At 37.3% G+C, this 17,198-nt stretch overlaps 1 protein-coding gene across 19 annotated transcripts in view; it reads left to right on the top strand.

The window, feature by feature from the left end:
- Positions 1 to 17,198, top strand: part of dnc (phosphodiesterase dunce) — a 437,944-nt gene that overhangs the window by 325,656 nt on the left and 95,090 nt on the right. The window contains exons 1-2 of one of the 19 annotated variants that reach the window (XM_076540892.1): positions 1,193 to 1,484; positions 10,298 to 10,675. The exons of 15 other annotated variants lie outside the window; for them this stretch is intronic. In XM_076540892.1, coding sequence (XP_076397007.1) covers positions 10,434 to 10,675 — 242 coding nt within the window. In that variant the 5' untranslated portion in view covers positions 1,193 to 1,484; positions 10,298 to 10,433. Of the gene's footprint in view, positions 1 to 1,192; positions 1,485 to 1,505; positions 1,620 to 10,256; positions 10,676 to 17,198 lie in introns of those variants that run through there. 3 more of the 19 variants (XM_076540889.1, XM_076540890.1, XM_076540888.1) reach the window with 3 other exon arrangements.

The following is a 17,198-nucleotide window of genomic DNA, read 5'->3' as shown; positions in this document are numbered from 1 at the left end:
CATTAAAAAGAAAATTGAAAAATTTGACAAGAAGAGTGCAAAGACCAAGGTACCTCAAAATATAACTATGTCACTGGTTCATAATTTAAATATTATTCTTCACAGTATAAATCCGTGCCTTTCATTTTACAATTTCACTAAAAAGAAAGTGAAAAATTTGACAACAAACGTGCAAAGACCCGGGTGCCTCAAAATATACCTACGTCATTGGTTTACACTTCAAATACTTTTCTTTGCAGTACCAATTCTCGGTATAGGTTGATTCTATAATTTCAGTGGAGAAGTAAAGATTCAGCGAATTTATCGGGAAGAGTTCGAGGAGTATCTTGAATCACGTCAGTGGATTAAAGTTTAAATACTTTTCTTTGCGGTGAATTCTTGCTGTAAGTTGATTTTACAATTCCAGGGAAAAAGTAGGGAATCAGCGAATTTCTCGGGGAGAGTTCGAGGAATATCTTGAATTGTAACGTCAGTTTACAGAATTAGATTGAATACTATTTTTTACAGAATTCGTTCTGGACTCTGCTGAAATTTCTGTAAAAAAGTAGAAAATCAGTGATTTTATGAGAAAGTCAGCGTTATCTTCAATTTCATCTACGTCAGTGGTTTGTAATTTATCACCTCAGTAGTGGCTTATAATTTAACTATTTTATAATATATAATTCTTACAATATAATTCTGCTAGAGAATTTGAAATTTCAGTGAAAAAATAAAAAATGAACAAGTGGGGCAACTCAAAATATAACTACGTCAGTGGTTTATAGTATAAATACAGTCTTTACAGTATAAATTCTTAGTGTCACTTACTAAAGTTTGCAATTTTAATACAAGAGTAAAGAACCAACTTTGGCGGGAAACACAAGGTTCCTCAAAATATAACTACACCAGTGATTTGCAAATTCAAATACATTTTATTTACAATAAAAATTATTTTTGTATTTAAGATTATACTTTTGTATTTGTATTAAGATATAAATGTCAGGTTATGTCAAATGTCAAATGTCAAGATTATTAAAGGTAATTTTTGTGGTTCACATTGGAAGATTAAAGAATAATTAAAGCGAGCGGGAAGAGTACGGGTTCCGTACAACGTAGGTACGTTAATGGTGACTCGCATTTAAAGCGCGCGAAGATATCGCAAGACAATCGATTTCTTTCCTTCTCGCTCTCGCTGACGGATTTTCAGCAGTTCCGCTTCAGCCGTTCTCTTAGTTTGTCCTCGCCACGAGAGCAGCTCGAAACGCAGATTGATCTACTTTCGTTTCGAAATCGACCGACCATTGTGATCGATGAATCGATACCCGTGAAATTTCTTATCGGTGACCTCTTCAACGTGCCGCTCGTATCGCGTTGCAGGAGTAACTAAAATTCTTTCGTGCGAGGTTTTATTCGCGAAATTCTGATGGAATTTAAACGTTGTGATCAATAGTGTTATGATCCGAAACGTGCGCAGTGTTGTTGTGATAATGTTTGTGACTCATAAGGTGAAATAAGAGTATTTGTTATTTAAAATGTCGTGGTGCAAATGTTATCGTTCATGGGAATTTTTCTGTGCTAGAACGTAGATTGTAGAGTATGAAGATAAGAATGTTTGGACGTATTTGAAGGGAAACTGAATGGTAAATTATTTAGTTACACGAGGAACAACGTGTTGATTCTGACTTATGCATAATGCGCCCGGTAATGAATGATTTAATTACCGCAGGAATTAATTGACTATAATATTAACGTTACATGGGTAAAACATGAATATGCAAAATAAATTTGCATCAAATATTTTTTGCTGTTACGAAAGATTGAATCGATGATTGGGTCTATCATGATCAATGACTAAGAATAAATCGATTTGATAATTAGTAATTGTTAATATAATGGGGTGATTAAGAAATTAATGCTTGTGAATAGAGAAATAATAATAAAATATGGATTGATTTAATCTTAACTTTTAAAAATGTACAAAAATTTTAGCCGTTTCAGTAATATTAAATTATCATGTTTGCGAAGTTTCAACAATCACAACTGGAGCAATTTAATTTTCTCGATTGTTAATTAGCGGCATTGCCAGTACTAAAACCTTCGAGCATTTTAATAGCATATCAAGTTCAATTAAATGAACAAATTACGCCGACCATCAAACCAATTAATATTCCTTTGATGTACACCGATTAACAACAGTATCATTACTACTTTTCCTTTACACAAAACTATATGCATACACTTCTCTTACGTGGGTCGTAATTGACCCCACCTACATTAACAATTCCCTCCTCCAACATTTCCCACTGTATTTAATAAAGTAATTTTCTATATCGATTTAATGAATTCACTGGAATCTGTTGCATACAGGTTAATTATTCATTGAAATAAATTTGCATTCGAATTAATAGCAAGCGATTATGGCTAACCGTTCTACCGCTGTCAACCCACAGGTTGATTCAGCTGTGTAGAGCTACGGAATAGAAAAATGGACGCCGTTTCGGTATATTGGCTCGCATACCAATTAGACCAAAAATGACAGTCGGCAAACGTCTCGAGATAGCGCGAATCACGTTCAGCAGTTATGGTCATTATTCTTATTTGCCGAAATGTAACTGGAAGTGTTCACGGTGGATAGGTGGAGCGAGTGGCTTCTTTTACTCTGGCTCGACCTACGCGCCAACTCCTGGCTTGTCTACAGTAGAGACTGTGATGATCCGAGGAAACGTAGGGATTCTGGGAAGCTAGGAAATATGGCGATTCCGAGGACTGTGAGAATCTGGGGAATTCGGGAACTGTAGAGAATGTGGGGATGTGGGGACCTGGGGATCCGAGGGACTGTGGACTGTGGAGATCCTAGCGAACTTGGCACTGGAGACTGAAACTGTGGATATATAGGGAATCTAGGGGTCTGGAACTGTGGAGACTCTGGGGACTATGGCGAAGTATAGGTGTCCTATACTAGTATATCAAGTGTGCGTCACGAGTGCGTCACTAGTATATCAAGAGTGCGTTACGAGTGCGTCACTAGGTATCTAACTTGTAATGGACAAGGAATATGTTAAATGTGGAGATGTGGGAACCTGAGGATCTAAGGGACTGTGAAGATCCTCCTAGCAGACTGGAGGGCTTAGAGGCACTGGTGACTGAAAGTGTAGATATATAGGGAATCTAGAAGTCTAGAAGACTTTAGGAATCATGGGAACTAGGTATACTAACCTATAGTTGTCAGGGAATATGGATATTGAGTGTGGGGATGTGGAGATCCAAGGGACTGGAAGTCCTAGCGAACTTAGAGGCACTGATGACTGAAACTATGGATATATAGGGAATCTAGGGGTCCGGAAAGAACCATGGGAACTCTAGGTATCCTGAGAAATTTGTTCCGAGGGAATATAGATATAGAAACCTAGAAATTCTGAAATTCGACCTACTCATTCTTGACATACACTTCCTATGACCCCAAATGTAAAAACCACCACAAGTGGTTTATAATCACAAGGTGTCCGATATCCCTAGACTTGTCTTGCAAATCCACAAATTCAATCTATCCTAGTAAAACCTAGAAGTCTACCTCAAACCTAGAAATCCACCCATAACCTAGAAACCGACCAAACCTTGATATCCAGAAATTCAACCTACCCATAACTTTTTAATGTTCCCTATGATTTCCCTAACCCTAAACCTTCTCTAATACACATATTATGATTTCTGTTATTTCATATCGACCTCCCATACCAACTCATGATGTACCCTGTGTAAATGACTATAATTCGATCTGTAAATCAAACGAAATTTAAATAGCTAAAATTGTGATAATGAAGGATGGAGAATTTTTAGGGTAATGATTATAATTGGATAACAAGTATATTGACAGGATTGTTCGGCAGGAAACCTCGAGGAAGACGATAAGCGTCGCTTCCGGCGCGGAAACGAGCGTCGTTACGCTTGAGCGTGCAACAAGAGACGCGTGTGCTCCCGTTCGAGGTCGTGCCGCGACGCCTGGCGTCGCTGCGCTTAGTTCACCTCGATTCACGTGGTGGTGCACCTCGCGATTCCACTCAAACGCGACATTTCCCGAAATTTTTATACGCATTCCGCTCCACATTCCATTAATTTTCGACGAACTATCAAAGTGAACTATCAAAGAGTCTTTAATCGTGTTAAACGAGCAGTTTTCTTTTATAATCGTGTTTTTCGATTTAATATTGTGACGCGTATTTTTGGAACGCTCTACGATCGACGGTTTTTGATGCAATTTATTCGTTTTATACGTTCCGGTGTTCAATTTAAAACTTCGTGTTTTGTGATAGTATTTTTTTTAGTGCTGTGACTTTATTTATTGCAGTTTATCGACAGACCAATGCACATTTTTGCAAATTTTATTTTTATTGTAGTAAACTTATTATGATAGTGATAATTTTGTGACGAAGCGATTAATTTTAATATATTATTGATATTTTGGTCGTGAAATAATTTTGACATTTATCAAGTGTTTTCATAATTTGTTACAGTGAACCTTTGTTATCGTTTTTTATTTTTGTACTAAATTATGTTTCTGTGGTATTAATAGACTCGTCAGATTTAAACCATTACTCACACATTATTTTTGTGTTGAATACACTTTTCATTTTAGTGAAATACAGTCATTAGATTTTCAATAATTTGTCCCAGTGAACTTTTACTGTTTTACTCTTTTAATTTTCTTTGTTCTTAAATTATTTTGTTCTTCTGTTATTAATCGATCGGTTGCATTTAATTGCAAGTTTTAAATTATTCCTGATAAATATTTTCATTACAATTGTGAGCGATTAGAATATTATCATAAAATGCTTGATTTGAAGTGAAAATCACTACATTTGACTTTGGTGTATAAGTGACTGCTTGATAAGTGACCACTTGATAAGTGACTGCTTGATAAGTGACCGTTTAATAAGTGACTGCTTGATAAGTGACCGCTAATTAAATTTATAATAGCATTTTCACTTAACATCAATAAAATAGATATTCTCAAATAATTATATAACAAAAGTAAATTGTCAGAATATTATTAAAATTACTATTCATAATTTTTCAAAAAAAAAAACGTTTCATAAAAATGAGTCCTCTTCATAAAATTCAACGAAGATCATTTTTATAAGTTTGCACAATTAGTTTGCACTTACCTTTGTAATCTAACAATATTTAATAATAACGTTAACAAGGATTTATAAAATAAAACAAAACTCGTCAAATCGAACAGACCCCTAACGTAACGATAAGTTGTAAAGTTGTCCTGTTTAAAACACATAGTTAAACTGCAATTACCAGACTCTTGATCATCCGCGCGCTCGTTTAATTGCAATTAACGTCTTTTTAAGCGTGACCGTGTAAAATTCCACACGCGCCAGAAAATAATTAATCGTAACTAACGAGCTGTAAGCCCAGCAATTAGAACGAAAAATTTCAAACTTGATTTTCAGTTCGATTCTAAGTTATCCAGTTTTCGATCAGAGCTGACAAAGGGAGTCGAAAACCCTTTAAAAATCAACGTTATTATCTCTCTGTCGGAGATAGCCGGCAGATCGAAGATTCAAAATCAATAACCGTTGAATCGAGATATCGAACGACGATAGTCTTTCACGCTACGTGCATTGTTCCGTGAACCGAGTACTTGTTGAGCGGTTCGTGGCCAGGAATTTCAATTCTCTTAATGGATTCCATCGATCCGTACCCACGGGATCCCGTATTCTATTGAAAAATCCCGACCACCCTTCACGGTTGACCATAGCCTCTCTGCATCGCAAATTAGGGGGATACCCAACGGGTGAGACTGCTTTTTTAAGCAAATCTTCCACCAGATTCCGCACACACGCTGGGAACTTTCGAACTTGATCCAATATGCTGATTTTCGAACCTGTTTTCAAAGAGAAAAGTTTCATAACCACTTTCAAATTCAGATTCCCATCTTTTCTATTCATGTCTTTTCAAATTTGCTGCCATCAAACTGACGTCGGACTTCTTACACTCGTTCATGTCACTTTAAATTTCCTTTCATCAAATTTCTTCACAGTTTCTCAGAGAATTCATGTTAAACTTGTTTCCATTTTAGTACCGCTGTAAAGTCGCATTTGTAAGACACTGGGAGAATGAATAAAATTTTTCTGGTTTATTGTTCTTGAAAATTTATGGGTGAAACTCTTGAGAAAGAGGGTTGAGAAATTTTTTCAAACTTCAGGTTCTAGTTGGAATGTCAACTTAGATATCACAGACTGCCATAGCATTCACAAATGTCTCAAAACTCTTAAGATAGTTTGAAGAACCCAGTTTTCACAAGGTTAAACAAGGTTAAAAATTTCATAAAGCAAAATGAGGTATCACAAGATAAAATAAATGATGACTGACAAAGTACTTCTGAGATGTAACTACTAGGACATCACAAAGTATACCCAAAGATTTCAAGTTTAAAAATGTCACAAAGCAAAATGAGGACGTCACAAGATAAAATAAATGATGACTGACAAAGTACTTCTGAGATGTAACTACTAGGACATCACAAAGTATACCCAAAGACTTCAAGTTTAAAAATGTCACAAAGTAAAATGAGGACGTCACAAGATAAAATAAATGATGACTGACAAAGTACTTCTGAGATGTAACTGCGATATCACAAAGTACACCCAAAGATTTCAAATTTTAAAATGTCACAAAATGAAGACATCACAAGATAAAATAAATGATGACTGCCAAAGTACTTCTGAGATGCAACTACTAGGACATCACAAAGTATACCCAAAGACTTCAAGTTTAAAAATGTCACAAAGTAAAATGAGGACGTCACAAGATAAAATAAATGATGACTGACAAAGTACTTCTGAGATGTAACTGCGATATCACAAAGTACACCCAAAGATTTCAAATTTTAAAATGTCACAAAATGAAGACATCACAAGATAAAATAAATGATGACTGACAAAGTACTTCTGAGATGTAACTACTAGGACATCACAAAGTATACCCAAAGACTTCAAGTTTAAAAATGTCACAAAGTAAAATGAGGACGTCACAAGATAAAATAAATGATGACTGACAAAGTACTTCTGAGATGTAACTGCGATATCACAAAGTACACCCAAAGATTTCAAATATTAAAAATGTCACAAAATGAAGACATCACAAGATAAAATAAATGATGACTGACAAAGTACTTCTGAGATGCAACTACTAGGACATCACAAAGTATACCCAAAGACTTCAAATTTAAAAATGTCACAAGACGAAATAAACAATGAATAACAAACTGTCTTTGAGACAACAAAAACTTGTGAAAACTACCTGCAAAAGTCTAAATTGTTTAAAAAAGAATCCTCTAACGAAAGGATGAAATGAATCTCTGAGAAGTCAGCCCGAGTGCTTCACAAATATTAATAACTCCGATTCGTTGCAACGGGGAATGCCGTGGTACAAACGAGACTAGGAGTTCCATAGGATACCACAGACAGTCAATATTTAACGATCCGCCATCGCGGAACAAAGAGTCAGAACGTTGATTGGTCGGTATCGCATTTAATCAGAGTCTACAACGTCGTCAACAACGTTTCTAAGATTCAGGAAGTAGAAAATAAAGTAGGTTGATGGAGGATGAATTTTTCTGATGAACTTCTCCCGCGGGGAGGATTATCGTAGAATCGTTTAAAATTCGTAGAGGAACGGTAAAATGGTTTGAAAAGCGTGGAGGGTGTTGGTTTTGGAGATGAGGGAGGATTGAGGTTTAATTCTGAGCGCAAATGGGGAGAAATTAGTTGAAGAGGGCCGAGAAGTTCCGTGCTGAATTATTACTCCGACTGCTTTGAATTTGTGGAACAAAAAGAAGAAATTGGTTAAAAGAGAAACTGGGATTAGTTTCGAGAGATAGCTTTAACAATTAATTAATCGAATCTAGAGCTATTAGCAAGCCGAGGTTTGAGGATTAAGATAACACGAACTATGAAGTATTTAAGGATACTGTAATCGGGGTGTTTCATCTTCAATTCTACTATTTATTTTCAAGTATTTGTTCATTTGATAGTAATTTTAGTAAGAATAACTTACTGTAGCGTGTTTCATTCTTAATTATTGTGTTTCTTCAATTTTCTTCCAGTACTCATTCATTAGAGAGTTTGATAATTTGAGGACTTCTTCAATTTTTAGATATTTTGAGGACTTCTTCAATTTTTAGATAATTTGAGGACTTCTTCAATTTTTAGATAACTGGTAGATTTTGTATTTATGTCCCAGACAAGGTTTAGAGTGATTGGAAACATTTTTTAAATGTCTTTTAATTGAAGAATTTTTTGCATATTAATGTACAAATGCAGAGATTTGTCTGACCACTTCCTTATCTACTTGTCTGATCACTGCATTGTCTACTTGTCTTACCACCACACTGTCTACTTGTCTGACCATCTGTCTCCATCTACTTGTCTGATCACCACACTATCTACTTGTTTGACTACTACCCTATCTACTTGTCTGACCACCTCTTTATCTACTTGTCTGACCACTACCCTATCTACTTGTCTGACCACCTCTCTCTATCTACTTGTCTGACCACATCCCTATCTACTTATCTGACCACACTCCTATCTACTTGTCAAACCACCTCCTTATCTACTTGTCTGATCACCACACTATCTACTTGTCTTACCACCTCCTTATCTATTGGTCTGACCACCATCTGATCTCCTTAAAAAATCAACAAAAATATTAATTTGATACTTGCAATGAATAGACTTGACTGTAGTATGCTTTCCCACATTTGTCACATATCATTATTTCACTAGTGGCCCACAATGATTGTAAGAATTTTTTGAAGATCTTCTGACTTAACAGTTATTTAAAAAATAACCCAAAATATTTCATTCTTGCAATAATTTTACTATGGTACATTTTGTACATTTGTCACAAGTGACCCACACTGAAAGAATTTTTTGAAAATCTTTTGTCCTAAGAATTATTTAAAAAATGACCCAAAATATTTCATTCTTGCAATAATTTTACTGTGGTACATTTTATACATTTGTTACAAGTGACCCATACTGAAAGAATTTTTTGAAAATCTTTTGACCTAAGAATTATTTAAAAAATGACCCAAAATATTTCATTCTTGCAATAATTTTGCTGTGGTACATTTTTTACATTTGTCACAAATGACCCATACTGAAAGAATTTTTTGAAAATTTTTTGACCTAAGAATTATTTAAAAACTGACCCAAAGTATTTCATTCTTGCAATAATTTTGCTGTGGTACATTTTTTACATTTGTCACAAGTGACCCACACTGAAAGAATTTTTTTTTAATCTTCTAATCTAACAACTATTTAAAAAATGATCCCGAATATTTAATTCTTGTAACAATTTTGAATTTCTTCCACCGATTCTGTCACAAGTGACCCACAGAAGGAATCGTCAAATATAAAGCATCGATCAATACCTCCTTTTTTAAATTTCCAGCCAGCAAGAAAATTTGAAACCGCGTAAATCAAGTTTTCAGAAGGATCGCCTTATCCGCGATAATAATAGCACAACAGAAATGTCACAGGCGGTGATATTCCCATTGTGCCGGCCAATATACCAGAACGAGGTTGTTCCGCACGCATAAACGTCTCCGTGTGGCTCAATAATTCATCCCGGCCCTTAGCTAGAAAATCGAACGACTGGAAATATCATCGACGCGTGTTGCATTCATTTTTTGTCGACACATCGATAACGTTCCCGTTATGACGATTCTATTGGTCTAAATTGTAGGAGCAAGTCGAAAAAAGTCGAAACCGATGAATGCCTTTGGCGCACTTTGACGTTATCGAACGTAACCTCAAAATGGCCGAGTGTCATATTTCCTATAACGATTTTTAACGTTACTGTTTCCATTGACACCACTTGGAAATATGTCAACGTGAAAATATTGGTCATATTTCAAGTTACGGAACAAAATCTGCCTTTTCGTAAATTGAAAAGCACGAAGCTAGAATTTTAATAAAGCCTTTGTGTCTACCATTTTGTATTTCCACCATTTTGTATTACCACCATTTTGAAAAACAGTTCGATGTAAAAGTTGAGAGAAACGAGGCAACTGAACAAAGAGAATCGACTAAATGTGAACGTCCTTCGTGGCTTCCTGCGTTTTTCAATAAAAAAATAGGCATCTCGCGTTCCTGTCTATAGGCGGAGAACAATAAATATTGTTCTGGAATAATATTGAACGGCTATTGTTCTAAATCCTGGGGAATAATGGGTGTTATCTGCTTGTCGATGGTGTCTAGGTGGCCTGGTTCCCATACTTTCTTTACCTTCATTGAAACAGAGTTAAGCATGGAATTAGAACTTAAATACTAATTATAAACGAGTAAAATGTTCGGGAAACTCGGAAGTGTTAGCTTGAAGGGAAAAGTGAGTGTTGACGATGGACGATACCTTGAAAAATGAGTTGAAGAGAGGCAATGACCGAAGACGCGACGATGATCGCCTTCTTGTTCTTCATCTGGACGATGATCAAGTCGAAGGAGCAGCAGGATCAAAAGCTGAATACCAGGAGAGACTCGCTTAGCAAGGATAATCGCGAACGCGTCGATTCTAGACGAAATTCGAAGGAGACTGCGTCGATTGGTCTGCCTCATATTGACAGACGTCGTCATCGTCCTCGACGACACTCGCGTCGCTATTACGTCGATCGTAACAAGAGGTGAGTCAAGATATCGATTGCTAATTAAAACCCGACGGCTAATTTTTTACTCGGGGCAATTCGCACTGTGCGTTATTACACTCGAGAGTGTAGGAATTATTGACGATACGATAAGATTTGAAATCACAGTCGTCAAACTATTATATCACTCGTAGTTTGTACGATTAATACGAGTCTTACAAACAGAAAGAAGTTTATTAAACTCTATCAAAGAAAGTTTATTAAAATAGTAAAGGAAGATGGTCTGATATTTTAAATTTAATATTTGCGTTAGGAGATTCAATTTTGCTGAGTCTATAGATGTGGTCAATCGTCTTCTATTTGCTTGATCAGCTGGTGTTCAGATTATATGTGTCAAGTGTCAAATAACAAACCACTTGTCCGATCAATTACGATACCATAGTCTTCAATATTTCTGTGGTTGCTTCACACTGCCTCGTACTACTTGTCTGACCACCCGAGAAGTTATACTACTTGTTAAATATTTTCTTAAACCCAAAATTACTTGTCTGGCTGGTTACGACACCACAGTAACATGTAATATTTTAGTTCTTCAGTCTGTACACACTGGTCTATACTACTTGTCTGACCATCCCTATTCGAGAGGTTATACTACTCGTTAAATATTTCCTTGAACCCAGAACTACTTGTCTGACTAGTTACGACACAGTAACACGTAATATTTTAGTTGTTTAGTCTGTTCACTCTGGCCTATACTACTTGTCTGACTACCTAAAGTATTCGAGAGCTTAAACTATTTTTGATCACATAGCCTTTCAAGATACTATACCACTTTCAAATTACTGTACCTTTACATACACTGCTCACTTCTACCTTGGGCTAATGACCATGGCAGTCGATGCCCATAAAACTAATCATCATCATCATCACTTCTACCTATACTACTTGTCTGATCAGTTAAACCAGTAATGGCCTTGTTCTACTCGTTTGGATTTCAGATGTCAACACTTATGATTGTGTAACTACATTATGTACTATCGTGTATGCTCCACTTGTGTGGCAACCTGTGGTATCTGGGATTCCATACTGCTTGCCTCAAGTGAGCATCTTGAACTGGAATCCACTTGTCTGATGTGTTATAGAACCACTGGAATATGTAGCTATTGTTCAATCTCTACTAGGTTTGCATTTTACTTGTATGACCACTACTCTATTTGATTAGTCGAATATCTTCTCATCTACTTGTCTGAGCAGAACTCAATTCTACTTGTCTGATCAATTTGGTATTCCACTTGCTTGGTCATGAATACATAGATTTGTCTGGCTACATTTCTATCTACTTGTCTGACCACCTTCTTATCTACTTGTCTGACTACCACACTGTCTACTTGTCTGACCACCTCCTTGTCTACTTGTCTGACCACCTCCTTGTCTACTTGTCTGACTACCACACTGTCTACTTGTCTGACCACCACACTGTCTACTTGTTTTACCACCTCCTTGTCTACTAATCTGATCATCTCTCTATCTACTTGTCTAACCACCACTCTATCGACTTGTCCACCCTATTTACTTCTCTGACCACCACCATATCTACTTGTCTTATCAGCATTTAATTCTACTTGTCTCACCAGATCCCAGTTCTACTTATCTGACTACCTACCTATTCTACTTGTCTGACTACCTGCCTATTCTACTTGTCTGATCAGCTTCCTCTTCTACTTGTCTGATTACTATATTTGTCAGCACCCAATTCTACTTGTCTTACTACCTGCCTATTCTACTTGTCTGATCAGCTTCCCATTCTATTTGTCTGATCACCACATTTGTCAGCATCCAGTTCTACTTGTCTGACTACCTGCCTATTCTACTTGTCTGATCAGCTTCTCATTCTATTTGTCTGATCACCACATTTGTCAGCACCCAATTCTACTTGTCTGACTATGTACCTATTCTACTTTATCTGATCATTTTCCAGTCTATCTAACAACCTTCTCCATTCTACCTACATGTCTGATCAGTTCCCACTTGTACTGACCTAACCGTCTGATTCTACTTGTACGACCACTTGAGATATCATTGGCTTCTGCTACTCGTCTGACCGGCTACGTATCCGGTACTACAATCTACTTATCTGGCCACCCACTGTTTTATGGCATAGTGTTCCACTTATCAGTAGAGACTCCACGCCCACGCCATTGAATCAACCACCTGTAATTTCTCTTCTATTCTCTTCATTCGTACTCGTAAATCATAAATGTAGAAATGTTATGTTATCAAAAGATTTGATGTCAAATATGATATCGTTGTATGACCCAACATGAACCGCGACTGTCCGTTTAATTAGATGTTAGGGAAAATCAAAATTGAACATCGCTAATAAACAGAAGCCGCAATAATCCCTTCGTCGCGGCACACCCTTGCAAAGCAGCCTCGTGGAAATAAGCCGGGGTCATGTAATACCCCTTTAAGATTATATCCGGCCAGGTTTATTAAATCCGATCCACTTGCTGGCCCTAATGCTAATGTAATCGATGTGCATCTTGCTCGTAGTGCAGCTTACCGACCACACGACGAGAATCCATTAGCAACTGGAGGTCGAATTATTCTTGAGGGAAATCGCTCGCGTTTCTGCGAATTCGATGAACCTAACATCCGAACCATATTTTTCGAAATACGTCTGTTTGCGTGCGTTCGTGAAAACGGTTTGTAATAAATTTCCTCGTGCAAAATAAACGCGTTATGAAAGGAGATCTTGAATAGCTGATAATATGTTAATACGGGACGTTATCAAAAGTGAGACCCCTCGTGGGGTTACTTATGGTGACTTTTATGCCGTAACGGGCATTATACTTTCAATTTTCTTTTCGGACTGAAAGGATGCGACTTTGAGTCGAACAGTTTGAATGAGAATAGGCGCGGTTCACTGAAATGTCGAGGCCTCGGTATTTCATCCTTGAAAAGCGCCTCTAAAAAGAAGACGCGGCGACGACTTTTACGCCTGAGATATCCGCGTTTGTGGGCTCGTAAATTCTTCCGCGTACGCTCGTTCGACGAGCGTTTTTCCAGCAGCTAGTGCCGCATATCGCGCACGAGTACAAGAACGAGTTCTTGACACAAATCTGGCGACCCTGAAGAGCGCGTAGGTGATAAACACCCTTAACAACCGTGCGGCACGCCAGCCCGTGATCGATACCGAGCTTTCACCCCGACCTTTCGCAATCGTTCGCGATTTCTGATCGTTTACCACCAGATTGGATACCTCAAATGTTTCGGTACCTTTTCATATTAAATCTCTAAAGAGCTTTATGCTTCGATTTCATTTAACCTATATCTTTTGCTATCAGTCTTAATCTTTTTGTTGTTTTGCCTTCGCTCGAGAATCTAGGTTTAGCGAGCGAAATTAGTTGCGGAATTGAAGTGTTGTTGTGTTGACATAACCTAAATGTTTTCATGGCTGTTTGTTAGTTTTAATTATTTTTAATAATTGCAAGGATTTATAACGTTGATGTGATCAATGAGAAATTACTGTCATTAAAAATTGTTAATTTTGGAACAATCTCAGTTAAGGTTAGAATAATTCACATATAACCTAACCTTTCCACTATATGACCATTAGCTACTTCTAAGTATTTTTGACAATTCTGAAGATTTATAGCATTGATGTAATGTTCAGAAATCACTGTAGGGACTTGTCAATGTAGAAACCATCTTTAGGTAAGGTTAGAATAATTCACATATAACCTAACCTTTCCACTGTATGACTATTTGCTACTTCTAATTATTTTTGACAATTCTGAAGATTTATAGCATTGATGTAATGTTCAGAAATCACTGTAGGGACTTGTCAATGTAGCAACCATTTTTAGGTAAGGTTAGGATGATTCACATATAACCTAACCTTTCCACTATATGACCATTAGCTACTTCTAAGTATTTTTGACAATTCTGAAGATTTATAGCATTGATGTAATGTTCAGAAATCACTGCAGAGACTTGTCAATGTAGCAACCATCTTTAGGTAAGGTTAGGGCAATTCACATATAACCTAACCTTACGACTATACGGCCATTTGCTACTTCTAAGTATTTCTGACAATTCTGAAGATTTATAGCATTGATGTACTGTTCAGAAATCACTGTAGAGACTTGCCAATGTAGAAACCACCCTTAGGTAAGGTTAGGATAATTCACATATAACCTAACCTTTCCACTATATGACCATTTGCTATTTCTAATTATTTTAGACAATTCCAAAGACATATAGTGTTGATGTAATATTTAGAGATTACTATTGAGGCAATTATGAAACCTAACCTCAGTTAAGGTTAGTATAATTCAAACATAGCCTAACCTAACAATTTTATGGTTAATTCCTATTTCCAGTTATTTTTCACAGTTTCAAATACGTATAACATTCATGTAATCATTATAAATTACTGTAATTGAAGTTTGCGAATTGTGAAACCACTTTAGGTTAAAGTTAGGACCTAACCTAATTTTATAAATTTCTAACCAGTCTCAAAAAGGTTTTAATTTACTTAAAATACATTTGAGAATGATAAGATCAATAATAACAATTCGGTAGCATTACAAAAAAAGAACTTTCTGCCTATAAATATAAACTGCGTTCTCCAACGCAAAGTTTTCCTGCCAAGACACGCGTCCGTGATATTAATCGCGTTCGCAACGTAATCACCGTTTGCGCCGTTGAAAATTAATTAGAGTGGGATTGATTAACGCGCAGAAATCGAATGGTAACTGTAAATAGTGAAACGTCGGTTTTCAGTAACGTTAAAGTGCGAAATTTTATTGCATTCCGCATAAAGCGGAGATCCGATAAATAAACATAAATAAAATATGGTTCGAATGTAACCGGCGATGTGTATCTTCTCAGCGAGGGAATTTCAATTTTCTGTTTGGATTTCGCGGCCGGCAAAGAGATTTTATCGCACTTCCGCATCGAGATCACACAGCTGACAAAAAAATAATTGCCAGCCACTGCGAGGCTCTATTGTAAACGAACTGAGTCCGAGGAATTATCGTGATTGTAAAACGGATCTATTTCGAGTGCAATGCAAATAAAAGATAGCAACAATCGAGTTGTCGGCTCTCGTTGAAAATCCGCTTCGACTCGATTCTTCTACTATTATTTTATGTTTGTAGCTTTTCCCGCATTAAAATAGAAAAGAGAACATCGTACAAAGTTGTTCTCTCAAAAATTCACAGATCCAATGTCAATAAGACTCGCAAAACGATACGTATTTACGGGATCACATGATTGATTATCGCTGTGTATACGCGGTTTAGACAACCTTCAGTTTGTTGAGCAAATATTGAATTTTTGTAATTCGTTGATTACGTGCGGCGTTTCGTGTTGAAAAATTGTTGGTGCAAATAGCGAATGATTTGGTGCGATAAGCGGTGGGGAAAAATCAGAGTGCGATATTTCGTTTGATTAGATTGCATATTGGAATTTTTACACGTTACGAGTGAATATTTATAAATTTAAATGGATTGTATGCTTTCACGTCATGGACACTTGTGACGTATTACTGTATGGAATACATTTCTGGAGTGGTTGTAAAATTCAGAAATTTGTCATGGATACAGTAGATTTTTGTTATATTGCTGTCATCAGTGATAGCATTTGTAGCTCATTATAATACTATATTTTATATTACCACAGTCTGCAATGCCACATGTCTCATTGCAACGTCTCAGGTTCTCATTGCCGCGTCTGTAACATGCCCTTGAGTGCCATTTCCCTTGGTATACCACACACTATAGTAGAACGCTCCTTAGTACCACGCCCCATACTGTCACATATCGACATTGCAACGCCCTTTAGTACCACGCCTCTCAGAACCACGCTCCTTAGTATACTACGCGTTGTAGTACGATGCCCCATAGTATCACGTACCTTAATACCACGCTTCATATTGCCACATGTCCACATTGCAACGCCCCTTAATACCACGCCTCCTAATACCACGCCCCTTAATACCACGCCTCCTAATACCACGCCCCTTAATACCACGCCTCCTAATACCACGCCCCTTAATACCACGCCTCCTAATACCACGCCCCTTAGTACCACGCTCCAAATTGTCACATGTCCCCATTGCAACGCCCCATAACACCACGCCTCCTAATACCACGCACCAAATTGTCACATGTCCCCATTGCAACGCCCCATAACACCACGCCTCCTAATACCACGCTCCAAATTGTCACATGTCCCCATTGCAACGCCCCATAACACCACGCCTCCTAATACCACGCACCAAATTGTCACATGTCCCCATTGCAACGCCCTATAACACCACGCCCCTTAGTACCACGCTCCAAATTGTCACATGTCCCCATTGCAACGCCCCATAACACCACGCCTACTAATACCACGCCCCTTAGTACCACGCTCCAAATTGTCACATGTCCCCATTGCAACGCCCCTTAACACCACGCCTCCTAATACCACGCCCCTTAGCACCACGCCTCTTAATACCACGCCCCTTAGCACTACGCCTCTTAGTACCACGCCCACATTGGAACCTCCTCTA

The sequence above is a fragment of the Megachile rotundata genome, chromosome 16 (assembly GCF_050947335.1).
Source record: "Megachile rotundata isolate GNS110a chromosome 16, iyMegRotu1, whole genome shotgun sequence".
NCBI lineage: Eukaryota > Metazoa > Arthropoda > Insecta > Hymenoptera > Megachilidae > Megachile > Megachile rotundata.
This window is presented reverse-complemented; position numbering and strand designations above follow the sequence as displayed.